The sequence below is a fragment of the Diabrotica undecimpunctata genome, chromosome 4, assembly GCF_040954645.1.
Source record: "Diabrotica undecimpunctata isolate CICGRU chromosome 4, icDiaUnde3, whole genome shotgun sequence".
NCBI lineage: Eukaryota > Metazoa > Arthropoda > Insecta > Coleoptera > Chrysomelidae > Diabrotica > Diabrotica undecimpunctata.
The window spans coordinates 144,359,219-144,383,779 of record NC_092806.1 but is presented as its reverse complement, the minus strand read 5'-3'; the positions used below and the strand labels follow the sequence as shown (position 1 = coordinate 144,383,779).

Here is a 24,561-nt window from a genome sequence, read left to right as displayed (position 1 = left end):
CGACCACAAATAAATTATTCCTTTCCATCGATTTGGTTTCCGTAATATAAACACTTAACAATGGACAAAATACATCGCATAACAAAAAATCGCATAACAAAAATTACAGAGAAATCTCTTGAAAAAAATTAAATATGCTTAGTTATTTTCCTAGACAGCAAAATCATCCCGTAAAGTATGGTACAAAGTTATGTTAATAAAACTCAAAAGATATCTTTTCATCCAGTATGTCCAGTTAATACAGTCATTTTTGGAAGACAGAAGTTTTAGAGTTAAATAGAAAGCTGAATATTTAGAACTAAGACGAATCAAAACAGGAATCTCACAGGGCAGTGTTCTGGGACACATACTATATTTATTATATACCTGTGGCATCTCTGTCACAGAAAATAATGAACTGGCTTCATTTGCAGATGACACTGCAATAATAATGGAATATTGAATGCCGCATAAAAATTAATGAAGGCAAATATGTCCACATCGATTTCACTTACTAAAGAAGGCACTGAAGAAATAGAAAAGATCATGCACTGCAATCGGTGTACCATTAAACGACGAAAAAACCCTGTATACCCTTTATTTCGCGGACGATCAAGTAGTCACCACACAAGACCAGGAATATCTGCGGTTCAAGACAAAACGATTAATACAAGAAAACAGCCACGAATATATGGCCTATCCAAAACTTAGAAACTAGATATTCCTCTACGTAACATTGTCAGTGCATACAACTGCCCTACACAACCATTGGTCAAGTACTTGGCCAAAACTCTACGACTTGAAACGCGCTGAAAATGTTTCATCCTTCGTCAAAAATTCTTTTCATTTAATCAAACTTCTTAAACAATACCCTTTCTCACCGTCAGATATTCTAGTAAGTTTTGATATCGTTTCACTCTTTACAAACATTCCTATAGACAAAACTCTAAATATTCTAAAAACGAGAAGTATATATCAAGACCACTTATCTCTCCTCCACTATCTTCAGTAGTCTTTATGGAAGACTTCGAGACCCAAGCACTATCCACATCAATGCCCAAATCCACATATTGGCAACGATATGTTGACGATACATTCGTCATTTGGCACCACAGTTGGTGTAATTTCAAACCCATCTAAATGTATCCAATTTACGATGGAGATGGAAACTGATTCGTCCCTACCGTTTCTCTTCTTCTTCTTTAGATGCAAATCCACTAATGGATGTTAGCGATCACATTTTCCATTAATTCTCTATTTCTTGCAATATGTATCAGAGATTGTATGTCGTTAATCCCTGTCCATTGCCTTATGTTTCTGAGCCAGGACATTTTCTTGCGTTCAATTCCTCTCTTGCCTTCAATTTTACCCTCGATTATAAGTTGGAGGAACTGGTATTTTTCATTTCGCATGATGTGACCTAGATACGCCGTTTTCCTTTTCTTGATGGTTTCGAAAAGTTGGCGTTCTTGGTTTATTCTTTTAAGGACATCTATATTTGTGATTTTCGCTGTCCATGGTATTTTTAGGATACGGCGATAGAGCCACATTTCGAAAGCTTCTAATCTGTTTATATCCCTCGTTTTGAGTGTCCAGCCCTCTACGCCATATAGCAGCACTGACCACACGTAGCACTTAGTAAACCTTAGTCTCAGTTGAAGATCGAACTCTGAACAAGTCAGTACCTTCTTGAATTTTACGAAAGCTTGTCGAGCTTGCTCAATGCGATATTTTACTTCCCTGTCCGATGCCCAGTCTTTAAAAAGCCACGATCCCAGGTATTTAAATTTACTCACTCTTTCAATGGACTTAGTATTCAGTGTTATGGTGGAGTTTTCAAGTGCATCCAAGTTTCTGGAGATGATCATAAATTTGGTTTTTTTGGTATTAATCTCTAATCCCATTCGCTTACTGTATTCTCCGATTATAGTGACAAGTTGTTGAAGATCGACTATGTTGTCACAAATTAAGACACCATCATCAGCATATCGTATGTTGTTGATCAGTACTCCATTCACTTTGATTCCCATCTTTGCATCCTCCAGAGACTCTTGAAATATGGCTTCCGAATAAATGTTAAATAAAAGAGGGGAAAGCACACATCCCTGTCGAACGCCCCTTCTTATATGTATGGGTTTGGATATAGAATTGTCTATTTTTAACTGTGCCGTTTGATGCCAGTACAAGTTTTCAATGCATCTTATGTCTTTTTGGTCTATATCAACTTTCTTGAGGATCTGCATTAACTTGTGGTGTTGGACATGATCAAACGCTTTTTGGTAATCTAAAAAGCATAGGAACACACCCTTCTTCTGATCGTAACAATTTTGGACCAGCACCTGTGTTGCTACTATTGCTTCTCGTGTTCCTAAACCTTGCCTAAACCCGAACTGGGAGTCACTGATGTCCCATTCACATTTTTTGTATACTCTTTGATGTAGTATTTTTAAGAATATCTTTAAAGTGTGACTCATCAGGCTAATGAGTCTGTGATCCTCACATCTTTTTGCATTGACTTTCTTGGGCAGGGGAATAAAGGTAGAGCGTGACCACTGTTGAGGATAGCAGCCAGTTTCATAAATTAAGTTAAATATTTTGTGTAGTACTGAAATTCCCCTTTCATCCAGTAATTTGAGTATTTCTGACGGGATTTCATCTGGTCCAGGTGCCTTATTGTTTTTTGAATTGAATATTGCCTTTTCTATCTCCTCTTTGGTGATTAAAGGGCCAGTCAGCTGGTCGTCTGTATAAACTTCACTCATGGGTCTTTCGTCATGGAAGAGCTCCTGGATATAATTTTCCCATATATCAATTTTTTCCTTTTCACCGTTTCTCGACTTTATCATAAAGAAAACCCAATTTCAAGGTTTTTGTCACTCTATTTATTGAAAACGTACCTATACTAATCGTTACTTGCATGCCAACTCTCATCATCCACCTTCTTCCAAAAGAACTTCTATCAGAGAAATACTGCAAAAATAACAGTTTATTTGGTACAGACTAATGACGGACTATAGCCTACCGAAGGTAATATTGGATTGACAGTCACGTCAGCGAACAAAAAAAAACGAGAAAAACCGAAAACAACATGATGGCTTGATGGAGTCTAAAATGCAATGTCAAAGAGAGATCTACGACCAGGAGACTGGGCCGATCGACGTGAATGGAGACTGAAAACCTGAAGGCGCAGGATACTATAAACCAGACCTTAAATATATATATATATATATATATATATATATATATATATATATATATATATATATATATATATATATATAAATAATCTGTAGTACGGTCGGAGCACCCACCAAGGTATTCGGTGTGTCTGGATGTGAGTCGACCGCCACTCGTGAGGCCAAGCGAAGGTTCTTCGCCGCCACACACACTCCTCGTATCACACTTGTGGTACGAATACCTTATCAGTTCGGGGGGTTCTTACTTGACAATGAATTTTCTCTTAAATGTTTTAATTATTGGTATTCTGATCACGGTGTATGCCTTCGATCTCGCAAAGATGCTGTCCTACACTTCGTACGTCACCTCCTGTGGAAACAATCTTATGTCCTGTAAAGAGGTTAATTATTTCCGTCGAGAGATTCCTAGCGACGAAGTGCTACTTCAACTCGGCCACCGAGTGAGTAGTAATTCCAAGCCCACCTGGGACTTTTATTCACTCCTAAACGTCGGTGGTCCAGTGGAATACTGTTCTGCACGATCTGAAATAGATGTAAGACACACTGTCTTTCCATATCTCGAGGATCGCTACCTACCCAGGCAGAGAATGTTTACTCTGAGCTGATAGTTTCTTTCGTAAGGTGATTTTAAGTTTGATTATCAAACTTTTCTTCACTTCGATGAAAGAATTTCCTTACTTGACAATGAATTTTCTCTTAAATGTTTTAATTATTGGTATTCTGATCACGGTGTATGCCTTCGATCTCGCAAAGATGCTGTCCTGCGCTTCGTACGCCACCTCCTGTGGAAACAATCTTATGTCCTGTAAATAGGTTGATTATTTTCGTCGAGAGATTCCTAGCGACGAAGCGCTACTTCAGCTCGGCCATCGAGTGAGGAGTAATTCCAAGCCCACCTGGGACTTTTATTCACTCCTAAACGTCGGTGGTCCAGTGGAATACTGTTCTGCACGATCTGAAATAGATGTAAGACACACTGTCTTTCCATATCTCGAGGATCGCTACCTACCCAGGCAGAGAATGTTTACTCTGAGCTGATAGTTTCTTTCGTAAGGTGATTTTAAGTTTGATTATCAAACTTTTCTTCACTTCGATGAAAGAATTTCCAAAAGTACACCAACAAGGTTCCTATACCTTCTTGTAAATACCTAGTAGCCGATAAAGCTTCCTACATATTCACTACAAAAGAGTTCAGATTCTTCTTATCAGGAAGTCTTCTCACAAGGGTCCATTTTTGGATAATAATAATAAACGTTGAATTTTCAAGAGGCACTCGGCGAACAAGGTCTAGTAGTGGCTAGGCGTAAGACGAATAGATCCCTATCGGAAGATAGGGATAGCCTTTTGATAAACTTCGTGTTTGCAATTCAACAACGATCATCCGTCGGAAGGCCAATAACAAAGCAGTTAATAAAACTGTTTTACAATCTGTGTCCTGATATGTCACCTCTAGCGACAAATAATAAAGTTAGATAAATCATACTTTAGTAGAATAATTGAGAGTTGCAATGACAAAAGTAAAATAACCTCATTAAAGTAGACGATACATACAGGAGAAAAACAAAATATAATCGAATTAGTCAAACAAAATGATAATTATACAATTAGTGGTACATATTCTAAGAAGACAGGACTTTTGAAGAACAAGGAGGAGGAAAAGACAGTACACTTATTGTGTACTAGCTAATACAGCCATTTTTATTTTCTTCTATAAATATTGACAAATATTTGAATACATTTAAATATTATAGTAGTAAATAGCAAATTAACCGCGGAATTTCTATAATATCATTAACACGCATTTACATAACAAACCACATTCGCCGTGTTTTCAATAATGATCTAATAAACTCCGATCAATATTGAATAATTCAAAAATCGTACTTATACGTACACTGAAAAATTAATGTGCTCAATTAGTTAGATATAAAAATTTCCCCGTTATCCACGTGATTTAGACGTAATAAAAGCAGGAAATCCTTGCGTTTACTAAGAAAATCATGAACTATTACGTATATTGTGGACAAAGAAAATTTTCCGAATTATGATGTATGCGAAGAATATTTTAGGAACAATACCATCACTATTTACTATTTTTATTGGAAGTTAACTACAATTTCAATTTAAAATTTTGTTATGGTTTTGTATGTTAAATGCCGTAAAGCGATTGAAAAGTTATTGAATATTTTAGTAAGATAATAGGAAAGGCTGAAAATAATTATGGCGTTACCAGAAATGAGCTCCTAGCTATTATAAAAGCCCTAGAACATTTTAATACTTTCCTTTATAACAGAAATTTTATAATTAGAACTGACCATAGACCTTAACAGTGGATAATGAATTTTGAAAAGCCAGAAGGGCAAGTTGATCAGTGGATAGAGAGACTCCAACAGTCTAACTTCGACGTAATACATCAAAAAGGGTTCCGATATTCCTTCTAAGCGACCCTATTTGGAACGGCAATGCCAGTACTGTAAAAGACTTAAAGATAATACTTCTGAATCTATTTTATTATGGTATTTTAATGCTTTTCCCATTAAAAGTAGTATTTGATAGAAAAATTAGAAAAAGTCTGCGAATTTGGTCATAAAAGTTATGAAGGACATAGATAAAAACACAAAATATAAAATAAGAGAGGATGTATGGATAATCTAAACATCAATTATTATAACTGGCTCAGCAATCTTTTGTGGATCTTGTCGTGTTCGCAGAAAAATTGCCACTCCCGTAAATTCCTAGCAACTTCCCTCCATCTTCTGATCCTAAGGTCTTCTTCAACATGATCAATTTTTCATCTACACGGTCGTCATCTACTTCTTCGGTCCTCTGGGCGTGAGAATCTCAATCCCAACTCTTCTTGTACTTATTATCTGACAACCTAGCAATGTATCAAGCCCATCTTAGTCCATGCACCTTAATAAATTTCACAATATCTGAATCTGTGTATAGCTGGAATAATTCAAAGTTTCGACGCCAGAGACCATTTTCATTTAAGGCCCCAAAAATCTTTAGAATAAAGTCCATGTTGCAGTCTTATATATCAAAACTGGTCTTATAAATGTTTTTGACGACCATAGATAGTTCTGTTTGTTATTAGAATTTATTTAGAGAACCAAAATATAGGGATCATAAAATCACATAGATTAAGATGAAGGGGACATATCCAAAAATATGCACCAAACACGGGACTACCTAAAAAAAAATACTAACTGTAAGAACAAGAAGAAAGGTAGGCCGAAAACCAAGTAGAAGAAGGATGATGATATAGAAGGAGTTTGATATAGAATAACTTAAAATTCCAAATTGAAAAAATAAAGCAGCAAAACGAACAGAATGAAAAAAAAATTAAACCAAGCCATGGGACTTCTAGGTCATAGTTAAAAATCGTTATTCGGTTAGAAGTTGTCATTTCGTTCTATTGTTTAAGAAAAACTAAAGAAAAACTGCGAATTATAACAACCATGGTAAAAAACAGATCGCACACATATCTTCAAAACTGTAAGGTCATTAAAATGCAATTTCTGAGTTGCAAGTTTATAAAAACGGAAAAAGAGAAAGATTAAAGAAGACTTGGTGGGGGACGCTTAGGTACGACATGTCTATGAAGAAGACTGAACGGTATATTATACTAGTATAAATGGTAAACTAACCGGGGAACTCCTATATCATTTACACGCATTTTCATATATATTGTTATATAGTTATTTTCAGAAAATACTCTTTAGCTAAGGCCGAGCTAAGCTGGCAATAAATGTACATTCCTATCTTCTTATGTATCAAGACTGAGCCGCGAACCAACAAACAAGAGAGGTAAGTAGAGCAGTCTCAGTGATGCGAAAATTATGGAAATGGCTCCTGGTAATCAAGCTCAGTAAGAACCAGGTTCAGCAAGTCAACATAAATGGTACAGAGGGGAAAAGGTTTAGGTACTTGTTAAATTCAGGCATCGATCTAACAAGGGATTGACAGCAGGTGCTAAAGTATATTCAAAAGCCTCAAATAAGGATATAAAGTGTACGTCTTTCATTTCGCAATTAAAAAGGTCAACAAGGACATAGGTCCATTTAGATATAATCTACGTCCCATTCAGTTTACTTTAGTTTTATAAAAATAGGTCAACTGTATTCTACTTGCAACATTTTTTTTTAATTTAAAGAAATATAAAAAGGTATAAAAAATATCTTACCCTTTGACACAGGTCTCGAAAACCCATTAGTCGAACTACTACATCTTGCACAGAGAAGAAAATGAAATAAAATTAAAAAGATATTTCTTTTTATAGAAAAATATTTACATAGGAAAGATACCGTTAGTTTAGTGTTTCTCTGTATGGTCAAAAATGAACTTTACTTCATTTAACAGCACTTTCTAAGGGATTAGTTTCTATATTTGCAAACAAGACGTGACGGTACAGAAATTTATCTGATGTCACATCTTTCGGCACTTTATTTGAGGGACTTTAAAAGAATATTATTACAGTAATTACTGAGGAACTTAAGCGGTAAATACCTATTTCATATAGATGTATCAACAGCCATTTTGATATGTTGCGAAGTATATTATGATTATGATTATTTGATGAATAATACTGCGTACATATGACTAAAGAACTATGTAGCTTCAAAAGTATATTTACTTTATTTTTCTTCATGTTAATGCTTAGGATCTAGGTAGATAAATTAAAAATACTGACCTTCAATGTTTTGCCTTTCCCAAACTTCAGACTGTTGTTTTAGAAGTTCTTCTTGAGATTCAACATAGTAAAAGATAGATGCTCCTAAGAGCAAATACAGAATGAACAGACAAAGGAGAACAAACCACTGCGTTTTTGACATCATCTTGTAATAGAAATAAGTCTGGAAAAACATTTTCAGGCTGAAGAAACTGTTGTGTTTTTTTTTAACCAAAAAGGTGTATATTGCGTACTTTGCTTAAATTAGTTTTTGTTTAAGTTTGCTAGCCTTTTTAAATGTAATAAATGTAGATTATGTTAAAGAAATGTATAAATTATGTAGATAAACAGATGTGTTAGAATAGAATAAACATTTTATGCTTTATTGTTACTAAAAATTGTACAATTTTATGGACAAAGCTTACATATAGTCAGAAAAATATCAATAAAAATTTAAAATTTACTGAAATTACATAATTCGTCATTAGCGCAAAATAAAAGATAATAAAATAAACAAACCATTGCGAAATTTAAATAAATTGCAAATTGAATAGTAAAACACGAACTAATAAGTTAACTTAAGGAAAGATTTTGAAGATTTAAGTTGTAAAGGGAGATGGTAATGGTTGTATAATTGTTTTGTCGAATTTAATATAGATTTCTTTACTAACTCAATGTATGGGATCAGTAAATATACATCAAGGGTAAAATTTCTGGTGGATTAGTCAAGTAGGTCTTGCTGGAAAAACATGTAGGTGATTTTTGAAGTAGCTTCTGCAATGTGTTATTCTACTGAAGCCAAAAAGATACCGTATAGCTCTTCTTTGTAATTTAACAATAACAGCAGATTGGGCAGCTAGAACCAAAAAAGGAAGACAATATCGAAGATGAGACTCGAACAAAGAAAAATATGTTATTTGGAAAATGCTAAATTAATTTTCTTTCAAACATATGTTATTGCATAGCAGGCTGAGGCTGGTATCTTACTTAAAAAATCGATATGAAGGGACCATTTAAGGTTGCTGTCTATAAAAAGACCAAGAAACTTTACAGAATTGGCGATACTGATCTGGCTGTTATTTAGAAGCAAAGATTTAAAAGCTCCTTTATAGGATAATGCTACTGTCTTATCCACGTTAAAAGAGAGTAAATTAAAGTCGAACCAGGTTTCTATTTTAAGTATAGTAAGTATAGTAATGTTCATTTTGTATAGGGCTTGTCCCTATTTAACTCTTTGACTCCTATGTGTATCATACATAATACACAACAGGTACTCTGACTGAGCCGTATGAATTTGATACACGAGAGTAGAACGCATTCAACCGACGGTGTATGTGGTCCGAACGCAGTTGTAGTGTATTTATACGTGTATTATGATTCCTTTAGGCTGTGGTAACCAATTTTCAATGTTAGTTCGGTAATCCTAGCATACTAAAATCGGCAACATTGTAGATAAAATTTGGGGACACGAAATTGTCGAGTGGCATACCAGTTACTGTTAGACGATCTGTTCATTGTAGTCGGGTTTATTTATGTACAATGTCTAAAAATAACAACAGATACACTTCTTTACGCGAACTTGAGCATCTGGCTGAAAATTTTAGCGAAATAAGTGATTGTGAATTTGATAATTCAGAAACCGATACATTATACACTGATATTTCCGATAAAAGTGAATACTTTTCAGATTGTGAACCACAAACAAAACGGCAGAAAGTGAAAACACTTAAGGTAAGTTTATAGTTACCTATATATTTCAAATGTTGTATCTAATTTTAAAATATTTTAGGATGATAATGTTAAAAGTTATGTGGTCTCGGAGGCTCACATTCAGCATTGCACGTTCCATGGCTCGTTGTGTAACTCTTAGTTTATTCGCAGATTTCTGCGTGAGTGTTAAAGTCTCTGCTCCATAAGTTTGTACAGGCAAAACACATTGGTTATAAACTTTTCGCTTGAGACACATGGGAATTGAACTTTTTAGAATATGGCTTAGTTTGCCAAATGCTGCCCATGTCAGGCCTATTCGCCTCTGTATTTCATTTGTTTGATTGTCTCTGTTTATTTTGATCTCGTGTCCCAGATATTTGTAAGTGTCTGTTTGTTGTATGGTATTATTGTCGATAGTTATATTTCCACTCATTACGAGATTTGTCATAAGTTTAGTTTTCTCAAAGTTTATCTTTAATCCTGCTCTTTCAGACAGACTTTTAAGCGAATGTAGCATAGAAACCGTATCCTGTAAGTTATCTGCGATTAATACGACATCATCTGCAAACCTCAGATGATTTAATCTTTCTCCATCTATATTGATGCCCATATCTTGCCATTGGGTGTTCTTAAATATTGACTCGACATCGACAAATCAGGCAAGGATCAGGAGTTCAAGACGTCATCGAAAGAACCACGAGACTTAAGTGGAACTGGTCAGGACACTTAGCCAGAACACAAGATGGACGATGGACAAGACGAATTATGGAATGGAGGCCCAGAAATTATAAAAGAAGCCGAGGACGACCACCGACTAGATGGACCGACGACATAAAAAGAGTAGCGGGAAACTGGCTACAAGCGGCCTAGTGTAGAGAACACTGGAAAGAACTGAGGGAGGCCTATGTCCAGCAGTGGACGGGATTGGCTGATTGATGATGATGAATGTTAAAAGTCAACCTAGAATTCAAGATGAACAGTTGAATTTGCAAATAAGCGAAAGTGAATCTGAAATTGAAGATCTAAATAATACAGACATGGTAAATCCTCATATAGGAAATTTACAGGCAAATGTTATATGGAATAATGTTGATGGAAATTTGAATACATTCGACGTTATATATGAAAATACTTCTTTTGGTACAGTTGTAGAAAATAGGGAAAATGATACACATTTAACATTTTATAGACTGCTCCTAAAAGACGAGATACTCGATATTTTAGTGCAGGAAACAAATTGATATGCCGAACAAAAAATTATTGATGCTATAAATCGTGAAAACGTTAAGACAGATTTATATCCCACTAACTGGAATGATACTAACAGAGAAGAAGTATTAAAATTTTTAGGAATCTTGATATGGATGGGTTTGAATACAAAACCACGACTACGAGATTACTGGAGCACTAATTTTATACAAGACGACAAACATGTCGACATGTAGATTTGAGGCTCTTCTTGCTTGCTTCTATTTTTCAGATAATGAAGCTTGTTTTTTCATTGATGAATCGAAGATTCCCTTTAGAGGACGTTTGTCATTTTTACACTACATACCTGGCAAAAGTAATAAATATGGCGTAAAAGTTTTCAAACTCTGCGGAAAAGGCGGCGCAAAAATTTATGGCGGAAAGCAAAAAAGACCAAAGTAACAATCACCAGCATCCCTAGTGGTCATGGAATTAATGCAACCTTTTCTACACTCAGGAAGAACTTTGGTTACGGACAATTTTTACACTAGTGTCAGTTTGGCACACGAATTAAATGATAACAATATTCATCTCATTGGAACACTTCGTAAAAATAGGAAATACAATCTTAAGTCGGGTTTGAAGCAAAGCTAAATAAAGAAGATATGACGGCACTACAGAGTAATACAAATTGTAGGAAAATGGATCGACAAAAGAGAGGTAACATTTTTGACTACAAAATCTTGTCCAGAAATGGTCGACGTTCATACAAAATCAGGAATAAAAAGAAAACCGTCTGCAATAGTAGAATATAATTCCGTCAAATCTTACATTGACGTCTCTGATCAAAAAGCTGCCTACAGAAATCCCATCAGACATTCTATAGAATGGTATCGGAAAGTGGGAATAGAGTTATTGACAAATACAGCCGTAGTGAATGCTTTAATTCTGTACAACAAAGCTTTGACCAAAAAATGGATGTAACGCAATTTCGCGAAGAATTAGTGACTGCCATTTGCAAAGACAATAATGTTACAAAACCTCAACAACCACACCATGGGCCGGAAGAATATGATAAAAGAGGACGATGTGTTATATGTTACAGCACACTGACAAAATCCTTTGGTCGCGCACATGCATCCAAGAATTCCAAACAGTGCAACACTGTAACACTGGGTGTACTGGTACTGAACGTAGAGAAAAAAATTTATTTGTAACATTTGTTTTTTTAAAACACATAATGTATATTTAGAATAATTTATTTAGATATTTGCTTATGTTTTTTTTAATAAAGTTTCATAAATAATGTGTATCAATTTCAATATATATATATATATATATATATATATATATATATATATATATATATATATATATATATATATATATATATATATATAAGCTATGGGTAATCACATTATAAAAAGTCGTCTAAGTAAACTGCGTGTATCAAAAATAAACACATCCTACAAAGCCCTTTTTAACTAAAAAAAATGTCATTATATGAATTAACACATACATACAGAGCATTTTATTAAAGAACATGAAAAAAAATGGTCAGGCTGTGACAACTTATGCGGATAAATAGGCCCAGGAGTTAAAGTGTTAATTTTGATACTTGTTAAACGTTTTCTAACTAGTAGGTTAAATTTAAGATATAAAAAATGCTTTAGAGCAAATTATAAAATCTGCCACATTCATCGTTTTTCCCACCAACTCTTCAGTTGATTTTAAGCGTCTAAAATTTTTAGCGCTTTTGGTGTTTGCGATGACGATAAACGACAAAGGCCAACAGTTGAAACTTTCTTGTTTCACGCATGGACAATTGTTTAGACGTCGGAAAACCATCATCGTTGTATATTTACGCAACATAAAAAAACAAAAATATTGCCTACCACAAATCATTAAATTGGTTCAACTTATTTTATACATAATAGGAGAGTATTTTCTTTTGACTGCGAACTTCAACTAGCAAGGATTATCAGCGACACGAAGATAAAATTCAACAGGAAACAGAAGACAGGATTAGCCATACTGGACATAGAGAAAGCATACGACACGGTTTGGAAGAAGGCACTAATCTACAAGATGGACAAGGCTAGACTTCCACACTACCTCATCAACATCTGCGACATGTATCTATCCAATAGAACATTCCAAGTTTCAGCTGATCAAAAGATGTCGACGATCCAAGAAATCCAGGAAGGGATGCCTCAGGGCAGCATCTTATCACCCATTTTATATAACATTTTTGTTTCAGACCTTCCAACAGATCCAAGGACTTCTACAGCCCTGTATGCAGACGACACAGCAGTATATGCATCCGGAAAAGACGAAGGAAGAATCATAGATGACATGGAGTACCACCTGGAAAAAATCACGGACTACACCGAAAAATGGAAAATCAAGATCAACGCCGAAAAGACGCAGTTTATCATATTCGGCCAGGACAAACGACCACCACGGAACCAGATCACAGTAGGAGGCAACAGAATTCAGGAATCAGAGACGGTCAAATACCTAGGAGTCCACCTCGACAGAAGACTCAACTTCCGGGTGCATACACAAAAAACAAAGGTAAAAGCTAATGCAGCTAAAAAACTAATACTTCCTTTCATTTTTAGGTCCAGTCCACTCTCGAAGGCGAAGAAAATCCAACTCTACCAAGCATATGTTAGGTCGGTGATTCTATATGCAATACCAGTATGGAGCTCCATTGCGGAAACACACTGGAAAAAGTTAGAAGCAACTGAGACATCATGCTACCGAATCATCGACGGAGCAGCATGGGAGGATAGAGTTACAAACGCGACGATTACCAACAGGTTAGGATACACGCCACTAAGGGAAGTGGCCGAGAACAGAACCAGGTGGTTCTTTAACCAGGCCACACGAAGACTACGAAAGACTAGGGATATCCTCGAGAAGAACAGGATCCAGAGGATATTTAGATCCACCCACCGACTGATCGACCACCTGATCAGGGTCTAACCAGGCGTGCAGGGAAGTAGGTACGTTTGCCGATTCAAGTATCTACAGAAGCAGACGAGGACACCACCCAGGAAAATCCAGAAGCCGAGAGGAAGAATCAACAAACGCTGGCGGTACAAGAGCGGTACGCCGAAGAAAGAAGGCAAAAATTTTTGTTTTGATATGTAAATATTTTTAGTATGGCAATAAACGTTTTTATTTTTATTTTTATTTTTATTTTTATTTTTATTTTTATTTTTATTTTTATTTTTATTTTTATTTTTATTTTTATTTTTATTTTTATTTTTATTTTTATTTTTATTTTTATTTTTATTTTTATTTTTATTTTTATTTTTATTTTTATTTTTATTTTTATTTTTATTTTTATTTTTATTTTTATTTTTATTTTTATTTTTATTTTTATTTTTATTTTTATTTTTATTTTTATTTTTATTTTTATTTTTATTTTTATTTTTATTTTTATTTTTATTTTTATTTTTATTTTTATTTTTATTTTTATTTTTTATTTTTATTTATTTTGATTGTCTGTTAATTTTTAGTTTTTGAGCTTTGACACATTATTTAATTCTAGGGAGATATAAAGTTGGCCGGGTAAGCTAGTATGCACGTAGGTTTTATAATAAAAAATCATATACAGCGTACACATAATAAAAATATATATATATATATATATATATATATATATATATATATATATATATATATATATATATATATATATATATATATATATATATATATATATATATATATATATTATATCGTTTGAAAAGTATATTAATTTTAATTTTCTTTATGTTACCTAATTCTGAGAATCTAGATAGATTAATTAAAAATACTGACCTTCAATGTTTCGCCTTTCCCTAACTTCAGACTTAAATTTTATAAGTTCTTCTTGAGATTCGACGTAGTAAAAGATAGATGCTCCTAAGAGCAAATACAGAATGAACAGACAAAGGAGAACAAACCACTGCGTTTTTGACATCATCTTGTATTAGAAATAAGTCTGGAAAATATTTTCAAACTGAAAAAACTGTTGTTCTGTTTTTGAACCAAAAAGGTGTATATTATGCCCTTCGCTTAAATCAATGCAATTGTTGAAGTTTTATAGCCTTTTTAAATAGATCAAATAGAAGTGTTTCGATATACTTTTGTTTGTTTAGAAAATAGCTTTGAAGTGTTTGTCCTATAAATTTTTTTGGAAAACATCAATATGAAATGATACTTTTTATATTTATTCTAAATCAAGAATATTTTTATATTTTAACTAACATAATGCTTTGCTTATACTCCGATTAATGTAGACATAATTAGACATAAAAATAGTGGTCAAATAAAAAAAATTTCCCGTAAAGCCAAATATTGGTGGAGAGCTGGCGTTTCTTATCACAAATAAAGTTTTAAAAATTCCCATCGACTATATTTAAATGCAAAGATAGGAAAAGGCCGAGTCGACAATATAATAGGTGATTATGGTTAAGGAATAAGGAATGCTAGAAGCGACAGATTGGCTCAATTTTGTCAAGAAGAAAACCTGGCGATTATGAACCCATGGTTTCGATTACCACACCGTAGACTGTATACCTGGAGTTCACCACAGAATAGTGAACAAAATTGCATTAAAGATCAGATCGACTTTATTCTAACCAATCTAAGATTTAGAAATTCCATTGTAAGCGTTAAGATTTTTCCTGGAGCAGATGTCCCCCCAGACCTTAACCTCCTTGTCTCAAAAATGAAACTGAGGGTAAAAAAGATAACAAAATCCAAAAGTTCTAAGGTGAATACTCAGTTACTCAAAATAAATGAAATCCGTGCTGAGGCTTCAACTTCAAGAAATGAAGAAAATAACATCAGAAATGAAAGCACTCAGAATGTGAACATTATGTGGAGCAAAATCTAAGTTTCTGTTATAAAAACACAGAAAAAAACTCTACAAAAGAAAACAGAAAGCCGAAAACCTTGGATGACTTAAGAAATACTGGAAATCATGGAACAAAGAAGAAAATATAGAAACAAAAATCCAAATAAGTACAGAGAAAAACATGAATTAATAAGGAACAAAATAAAAGAGGCTAAGGAAAAGTGGATGATGGAAACATGCATCGAAGTGGAAGAATTGTAGAAAAAGCATGAAAAAGCAAAACAATAAACCTATCAATAACCCAATTGAAATCAAACAAGTATGGACAAAATATATTGAAGATCTTTTCATGGACACATGAACGGAACCAACTCAAGTTGATAACGAGGAAGCTCCAATATTATTAAAATCTGAAGTCCAATATGCTATAAACAACTCAAAATCTGGCAGAGCCCCTGGGCCAGTTCATATCAAGCTGATTAAACTTATAGATAAAGACAATTTAAGTGCAATAACCATACTCTTTAACAACATATACAAATCTGGTGAGATACCTACAGAATGGCTGCTATCGACCTTTGTTCCGCTACCAAAAACCAAGAACCCCAAACACTGTAATGACTATAGATTAATCAGCTTAATATAAGATATTTTCGTTGCGGTTATAGACTATGAGAAAGCTTTCGGCAAAGTTAAACATAATATTCTCATTGAATGTCTAAAGAGAAAAGGACTCGACAAAAATGACAGTAACATAGTGAATCTCTATTGGAACCAAGAGGCTGTGATAACATTAGATGAAAATAGCACGGATGCGCAACAGATAAGTATAGGAGTGATACAGGGCTGTGTACTGTCGCCAGTACTATTTAATATATATTCCGAAGAATTATTTACGTAAGCACTTGAAAACTGTAGAGAAGTGATCAAGATAAATAGTGAAAATATAAATAACATCCGTTATGCTGAAGATACAGTCATTATCGCTGAAAGTGAGACAGACCTGCATACGTTACTAAACACAATTTGTGATACTGGGGAACACAGTACACACACAGTACCACACACTTTGGTTTAACAATAAACATAAAGAAAACAAAAACCATGGTTATCAGTAAGAGGGGAAAAGTCAATATAAGGATTCAGATAAAAAATGAAAATATTGAGCAAGTGGACAAAATGAAATACTTGATTACGGAATTTAGAATACGGAAGATCTGAATTTGAAATCAGAAATTCGCTCAAGAATGGAGCAATCAAGAGCAGCTTTTTTGAAGATGAGGAAATTTCTGAGTAACCAAAGACTTAATCTACAAATCCGATATCAGATGGTAAAATGTTATATCCACTCTATTTCTCTTTATGGTGTCGAAGCCTGAACTGTTATTGCTCACTTAATGAGAGAACTAGAAGCTTTTGAGATGTGGCTTTTTAGGAGAATTTTGAAGATACTGTTGTGAATTTATTAATTGTTATGTCTTTAATTTATAATGTCTTTACTAATTTATTATATTGTTCCTACTTTAATTTATTAAAAGGCACGATAATTTATATAAGTTTATTTATCACTACATATACAATAATTTATTAGTAGGCGAGCGTAACAATAATATCACGAGCGCGAATCTTCTTTATTAACTGTCCCTTCCAAATAAAGTTCCGTTATTATATACCAGTGCCGTTATCTCGAATAGTCTAAAACCTTCGATGGCGAAACGGTAAAGGCAAACTGGATTTCCCTCGCATCGCTTCTGGAAGGTCGCTCAGGTAAATCGAGGCCTCTCGTAAACTCTACAACATATTGGATTAAAAACATGTTTTAAAGGTTAAAACTATGACTCATATTTTTACGTAACATTGCCCCCCTCTCAAAAGATGGTTCCTCCTGGAACCTTGTTGGGACTAGAACTGGAACGGTATGCTGGTATCGGCAACTGGACCCTCTTTTACAACTTCCAGTTGTATAAAAATGACAAGGGACGGTTTTCTCTCCGCACCAGTAACTATGCGGATTGCAACAGACTAACACCTGGACTTCGGTTTCTTTAAAGATCTCCTCCACCATATTTCGGATAACCCTCCAATCTAATTGGCGGCACTCCAACTTTGGCATGGCTAACTTTTGCACGTCGGACTCTAGTACGTGCTTTCTCAATTGAAGTAAGGCTTCCCATACATCTCGGTAGGTAGGTTGGTCACGGGCAGTGTCTTTTGTTACCAGGTAGAAAAGGTAACGTGATGCATCTTGGAGTTTCAAGGTTTTACCGGGAGCTGGCACTTGGCATTGAAGTTCTGCAACTCGACCAAACTTCCTTCGAAAGACGGATGCCAACCCTGGTGCGTCTTTGATACTGGCCGGGATGGTAAGGGCCAGCGAGTAGTCATCGGGGAGCTCGAGTAGATCTTGCTTTTCTTCAGTGGTAACACCATGTCTCGCTTTACCGGTACCTCCATAGGCACCCATGAATTCCTCAAACGTGAGGTCAAACACATCTTGGACTTGGTTTACTTCCACTTCTTCATCTACGTCGTGGTCACCTTCGAAAGATGCCAACCGGTTATGGTGTACTATCATCGGCTTTCCCCTCGGAATCTTGCTTATTCGGTAGATGACATCGTTGATCTTCTCCATGATGAGGTATGGACCTTCCCAAAACTGCTGCAATTTGGGAGAATAACCTTTTCGCTTCTTGGGATTATACAGCCATACTTTGTCGTTCTTCTTAAAGCAACCCTTTTCGGCTTGTGTATCGTACCGTTTCTTCATTCGGTCGCTAGCGATCTGAAGGTGGGAACGGACCAACTCATGTACATCGTCCATTCTTCTTCGTAATTCGATCACATAATCTTCACCTGCTACATCTTCTCCAGGTCGACACCCAAATTCTAGATCACAAGGTAGTCGCATTTCGCGTCCGAATAGGACTCTGGCTGGTGTCTGGCCCGTTGATTCGTTAACAGCAGATCTGTAGGCCATTGTAAAGAACGGAAGGTATTGGTCCCAGTCTCGCTGATGATCGGACACCATCTTTGTCAAATACTTGCCAACTGTCCTATTCATTCGTTCTACCATACCATCCGATTGCGGATGATACGCGGTAGTTCTTGTTTTCTTCATGCCTAGTCTATCACATATTCCTTGGAATAGATCACTTTCGAAGTTCCTGCCTTGGTCACTATGGATCTCCAAAGGCACTCCAAATCGGCTGATATATTCTTGGATCAACTTATCTGCAACGGTGGCGGCCTTCTGGTCTGGAAGTGCGTAAATCTCGACCCACTTAGTGAAGTAATCCATTACTACCAACATGTACTTGCCCCCATTTTCACTTTCTGGAAATGGCCCTGCAATGTCCAAAGCTATTCTTTCAAACGGGCTTCCAACATTATATTGTCTCATAGGAGCTCTCCTTTTCCGGTGAGGCCCGTTACTCGTAGCACAAATAGTACATTTCTTACACCAGTCTTTTACGTCGTCGGAACTGTTCATCCAATAAAACCGTTCCCGAATTCGCTGAAGGGTTTTCCTTACACCAAAATGCCCTCCCGATGGACTGTCGTGTAACTGACGAAGTACTTCGGCTATTCTGCTCTTTGGGATCACCAACTGTCTTCTCTTCTCTGAACCGTCATCATTTTCCAGGACTCGTTTAAGCAAGCCATCTTCGATGATAAATGAGTCCCACTGGGCCCAATACGTCTTAACTACTGAGCATAGGTTTGATATTTCCTGCCAAGGTGGTCGACGGTTTTCCTCTTTCCATTTTCGGATTTTCTGTATAACTGGATCTCTCTCTTGTTCTTCCCTTATCTTAGTAGGCGTCCAGTCGTCGTTGACAATCGTCGTTCTTAGCACTGCTGCTTCCTTGGATTCCGTTTTGTTGCAGTGGGGACACTCTGCTGGGCATGGCCGTCTGGAAAGAGAATCAGCGTTTCTGTGGCTAACTCCGGCTCGGTGCTCAATCTTAAAATCGTATTCTTGGAGTCGTTCGATCCACCTGGCTATCTGACCCTCTGGATTCTTAAACTGCATCAACCACTTAAGGGCGGCATGGTCGGTTCGGATTAGAAACTTTCTGCCATAGAGGTATTGATAGAAGTGCTCTACTGATTTAACTACTGCTAGAAGTTCTCTTCTCGTGACGCAATAATTCCGCTCAGGTTTTGAAAGAACTTTACTAAAATATCCGAGGACTCGTTCCTGTCCTCCTTGAATCTGAGACAGCACTCCTCCAATTCCCACATTACTTGCATCTGTATCTAAGATGAACTCTCCTTCTGGCAGTGGATACCCTAAAATTGGTGCTGTTATTAAATGCTTTTTCAAGGTCTCAAAGGCATTTTGGCAGTCTGTATCCCAGCGGTAATCTCTTGCTTCCTCCGTAAGTCGCGTTAATGGCTTAGCGATATCTGCAAACTCCTTAATAAACCTCCGGTAGTAAGTACATAGTCCAAGAAAACTTCTCACTTGATGTTTGTCAGTTGGTTTTGGCCATTCCTTAATGGAATCGATTTTTCCCTTATCCACGGCCACTCCTTCTTTACTGACTATATGACCCAGATAATTGACTTTACCTTGAAATAGCTGGCACTTCTTGGGGTTTAGCATCAATTGGGCAGCTTTAAGTCGATTAAAAACGTTTTCTAAATTCCTCAAATGATCTTCGAATGTCTCCCCCAAGACGATTATGTCATCTAAATAAACCAGGCATGTTTTCCAAGATAACCCTCTCAACACATTTTCCATAAGCCTCTCAAATGTCGCAGGAGCATTACAAAGTCCAAATGGCATAACGTTGAATTGCCACAATCCAGATCCTGTGGTGAAGGCTGTCTTTTCTTTATCGACTGGGTCCATTTCTACCTGCCAGTATCCAGACTTCAAATCTAAAGTAGAAAACAATTTACTTCCAGCCAATGTGTCCAATGTGTCATCGATCCGAGGCAGAGGATAACTATCTTTCTTGGTAACGTTGTTCAGCAAACGGTAATCCACACAGAACCTCGTCGTTCCGTCTTTCTTCTTAACCAGGACCACCGGAGAGACCCATGGGCTCGTAGAAGGTTCTATCACCCCGTCTTTCTTCATTTCCTGAACAATCGTTTCAGCTTCCTCTCTCTTCGCCTGTGGTAATCGTCGAGCTGTTTGACGAATTGGCTTAGCATTACCAGTATCAATTTTATGCTTAACAACGGTAGTTCTTCCCGTCTTTCCTCCTTTCGGTACGAAAATATCACGATACTGCCGAAGAAATTCCCTTAATTTCCTTTTCTCCATCTGATTTAGAGACTGTCCTGCAACTGCAACCATTTGGTCGAATTTGTCGTTGGAATTATCAGATGTTGTCGCCTGACGGATTATGGATGTCACAGGTACACAAGTTCCTACTTTTGTCTCTTTCTTTATGGTCACTGGGTAGTCGTTGACATTGATAAGTCTCACAGGAATTTCCTTAGCCGAAGTCACCAATTCCTTTCCAATTATGATTCCACGGCCAACCTCATCGTCGTGGTTCCAAGGCTCCATCATAACAGGTCTCCCTTCGTCCACAAATCCCTGTAGCCGCGCTACTATGATCGTTTCGCTTCTCGCAGGCACGACTGTATCTTCTGTAATGGCTGCTTGCACAGTGTTGTCATTATGTGGATGGAGAAATACCTCCTCGTTGCCAACTTTGATTACCTTATTCTTAAAATCCAATTGGAATCCATGCATATTCATTACGTCCATTCCTAATATAACATCCTCTTCGATGTCAGCAACTATAACAGTATGGACAAACTTTTCTGCTCCAATTCCCAATTGTACCTGGATTTCTCCATGAATGTTGGCATTTTCACCTGTAGCGGTCCGAAGTCGCAACCTCGTTGGTAATAGTTTCTTACGGCTGTTTATGACTGTTGGGCGTATAATGGTTCTGGTCGCTCCGGTATCCACCAACAACGTATGCTTTTTACCATTTATGTCTCCATCTACATATACACTATCTTCACGACATTTCAAAGAAGCTATTAGTATGAGAGGGTCTTTGGAAAAGTTCTGGGTCGAAGCTGCCCCCCTAAGGCTGACCCGTTCTAGTTTTCCTGATGGTGAGTTTCTTGATTTGCGTCGTATCTAGGGTGCTTACAGGAGCTTCGTACGTGTCCTATTTCGCCACAATTCCAGCATCTGATGGTCTTCGTTTTCTTGTATGTCATGCTTTTCATCATATTAACGAGCTGGTCAAGTTTATCTTCATCTCCTTCCTCTTTTACAGTCCTAACTTTACTGTACCCGCCAGAGGCCTGCGTAGCTGACTCGTATTCGAGGGCGGCGGATAGGACATCAACCAGCGTCTTGTGACGAGCTAATCGCAGTGTTCTCTGCATTTCATGATCACGAAGACCATCAATAAACGTTTGAACGGCCAATTTTTCCATCATGTCTTCGGGAGCTGTTGGATAAGCATATCGTACTAATCTGGCAATATCTACCTCATATTCTTGAAGAGCCTCATCTTTCTTCTGTCTACGATTTTTAAGCTGTGACTGATATACATGCTCCAAATGTTCGTGGCCATATCGCATATTTAACCTCTTCTTCAGTTGTTCGAAATCATCGGTCTCCTCTACGGCTATGGTCTGAAGCACATCTAAGGCATCTCCTCGAAGAGCGATAGTCAGGTTTACAGCCTTTTCTTTTTCAGACCATCCATTCGCTCTTGCGGCTGATTCGAACTGTTTCATGTAGTTGTTCCATGATGATTTTCCGTCGAAAGTTGGGACTTTAACATGAATAGAACCTCCACTTCCTTCAAATTTCGGCCGTGTCTCCAACTTACATTTCGTCTCGTCTTCTTTTATCTCCACTGTAATCGGATTGTTACCTCTCTCTGCTGTCCCTGTTTCCTCCATCTTCTTTTCCATCTCTTTCCATATCTTTTCTTCGAAGGCTAACATATCGGCAGCAACTTGGTTTTTTAATGAAGATATTCTATCGTCCAGGGCAGACATCTCAGAAGTGACTTTAGAGATTTCCGAAGAGATGTTAGCAGAGACTTTGCTTTCCAGCGAAGAAATCTCGTTAGAAACTTTGTCTTCCAACGAAGCGATGTCGCCGGAAACTTTGGCTACATCACCAGAAACCTTGGCTACATCAGAAGAAACTTTCGAAATATCGTCAGAAACTTTGTTCTCTAATGATGCGATGTCACCAGAAACTTTGGCTACATCAGAAGAAACTTTCGAAATCGACGAGAGGACAGCATCTTCAAATATATAAGTCTCTGGATCTAGTCCTTCTTCTAGCAAAGCGTTCTTTAGTCGTTGGACTAACTCAGCCTTTTTTCCGGTAGAAGCTAATTCTCTGTCTTCGAGATGTCTTCTTAAATTAGTCACTGTCAGCTCATAAATCGTAGCCATTTTCACAATTTATTTTATATTCACTTGTATTATTATTATAAGTCTAATTTATGTTCGATCTCACTCTGACACCATTTGTTGTGAATTTATTAATTGTTATGTCTTTAATTTATAATGTCTTTACTAATTTATTATATTGTTCCTACTTTAATTTATTAAAAGGCACGATAATTTATATAAGTTTATTTATCACTACATATACAATAATTTATTAGTAGGCGAGCGTAACAATAATATCACGAGCGCGAATCTTCTTTATTAACTGTCCCTTCCAAATAAAGTTCCGTTATTATATACCAGTGCCGTTATCTCGAATAGTCTAAAACCTTCGATGGCGAAACGGTAAAGGCAAACTGGATTTCCCTCGCATCGCTTCTGGAAGGTCGCTCAGGTAAATCGAGGCCTCTCGTAAACTCTACAACATATTCGATTAAAAACATGTTTTAAAGGTTAAAACTATGACTCATATTTTTACGTAACAATACCATGGATCGATCATATTACGAACGAAATGGTGTTGCACATAACGGGAAGAGACAGAGAACTTTTGATTACCATTAAAAGGTGAAAGACAGCATATTTGGGGCACATACTAAGAAATGATAAGTACGAGTTGTTGCAGCTGATTATAAAGGGTAAAATCGAAGGAAAAAGGGATCCTGGTAGAAGACACACACGCTTCTAAGAAAAGCAGAAGATAGAGACGAATTTGCAATAGTTATAGCCAACCGTTATTAGTGGAGACGGCACTAGAAGAAGAAGAATCGACTATATGTGTGCTACAAAAGTTATTCGAGGTCAAAATTTGAGTTTTTTTTTTATTTTTGTCAAAAACGATAAGTTTTATCAAAAAAAATCTTAAATCATAGTTGTAGATCTTAAAATTCTCTACAAAAATGGTCTTTATAATTTTCTGAGTCTAATGGTCGGAGATATCGCGATTCTAAGAGTCACATTATACATGATATGCACACATTTCCACGCCACCTGTGAGGTAGTGTAAGCTTTGTAACAACTGTCATGGTATTTTGCATCAGCAGCGACTAAATCATTCTCAAAATTCATACGTTCAAGAACAGCCTTTGATACATCATCAGAACGATGTTTAGCTAATTTCAAAAGAAATTCTTTTAATTTTTGTGTAGTTACGTTACAATTTTTTTTTCGAAAATGCTGTGCTTTTTTATATTACATCTATAAAATATTGTGGTCTTTTGCATATATTATTTTTATAGTAAACTAAAGTATAGTATAGTAAAGTATTACTTAATACGTATAACTACTTTATATTTATTAAGTAATACTTTTATATAATATATAAAGGTCGACTTGTATTTAATTAATTTTTTTTTTTCAACTTCAAACCAATATCGTAAAAATCAAATTTCAGTACAAATTACATCTCTTTATCTAACCTTATAATATGTTTAGTTTGGGACATAAGTAAGATATATTTTAAGTTTTTTATTATGATTTATATACTGTTTTAAATTAACCTTGCAAAATGCAATGAACTGTAGGTATTCAACGAAAAGCAAAAAATTAATGTGGTTAATAAC

General features: G+C 36.0%; 1 protein-coding gene across 4 annotated transcripts in view; it reads right to left on the bottom strand.

The window, feature by feature from the left end:
• Window positions 1-24,561, bottom strand: part of Ork1 (open rectifier K[+] channel 1) — a 115,658-nt gene that overhangs the window by 51,229 nt on the left and 39,868 nt on the right. Inside the window, exon 2 of one of the 4 annotated variants that reach the window (XM_072530437.1) lies at window positions 7,870-8,032. The exons of 2 other annotated variants lie outside the window; for them this stretch is intronic. In XM_072530437.1, coding sequence (XP_072386538.1) covers window positions 7,870-8,014 — 145 coding nt within the window. In that variant the 5' untranslated portion in view covers window positions 8,015-8,032. Of the gene's footprint in view, window positions 1-7,869; window positions 8,033-14,580; window positions 14,744-24,561 lie in introns of all 4 variants that reach the window. One more of the 4 variants, XM_072530436.1, reaches the window with a different exon arrangement.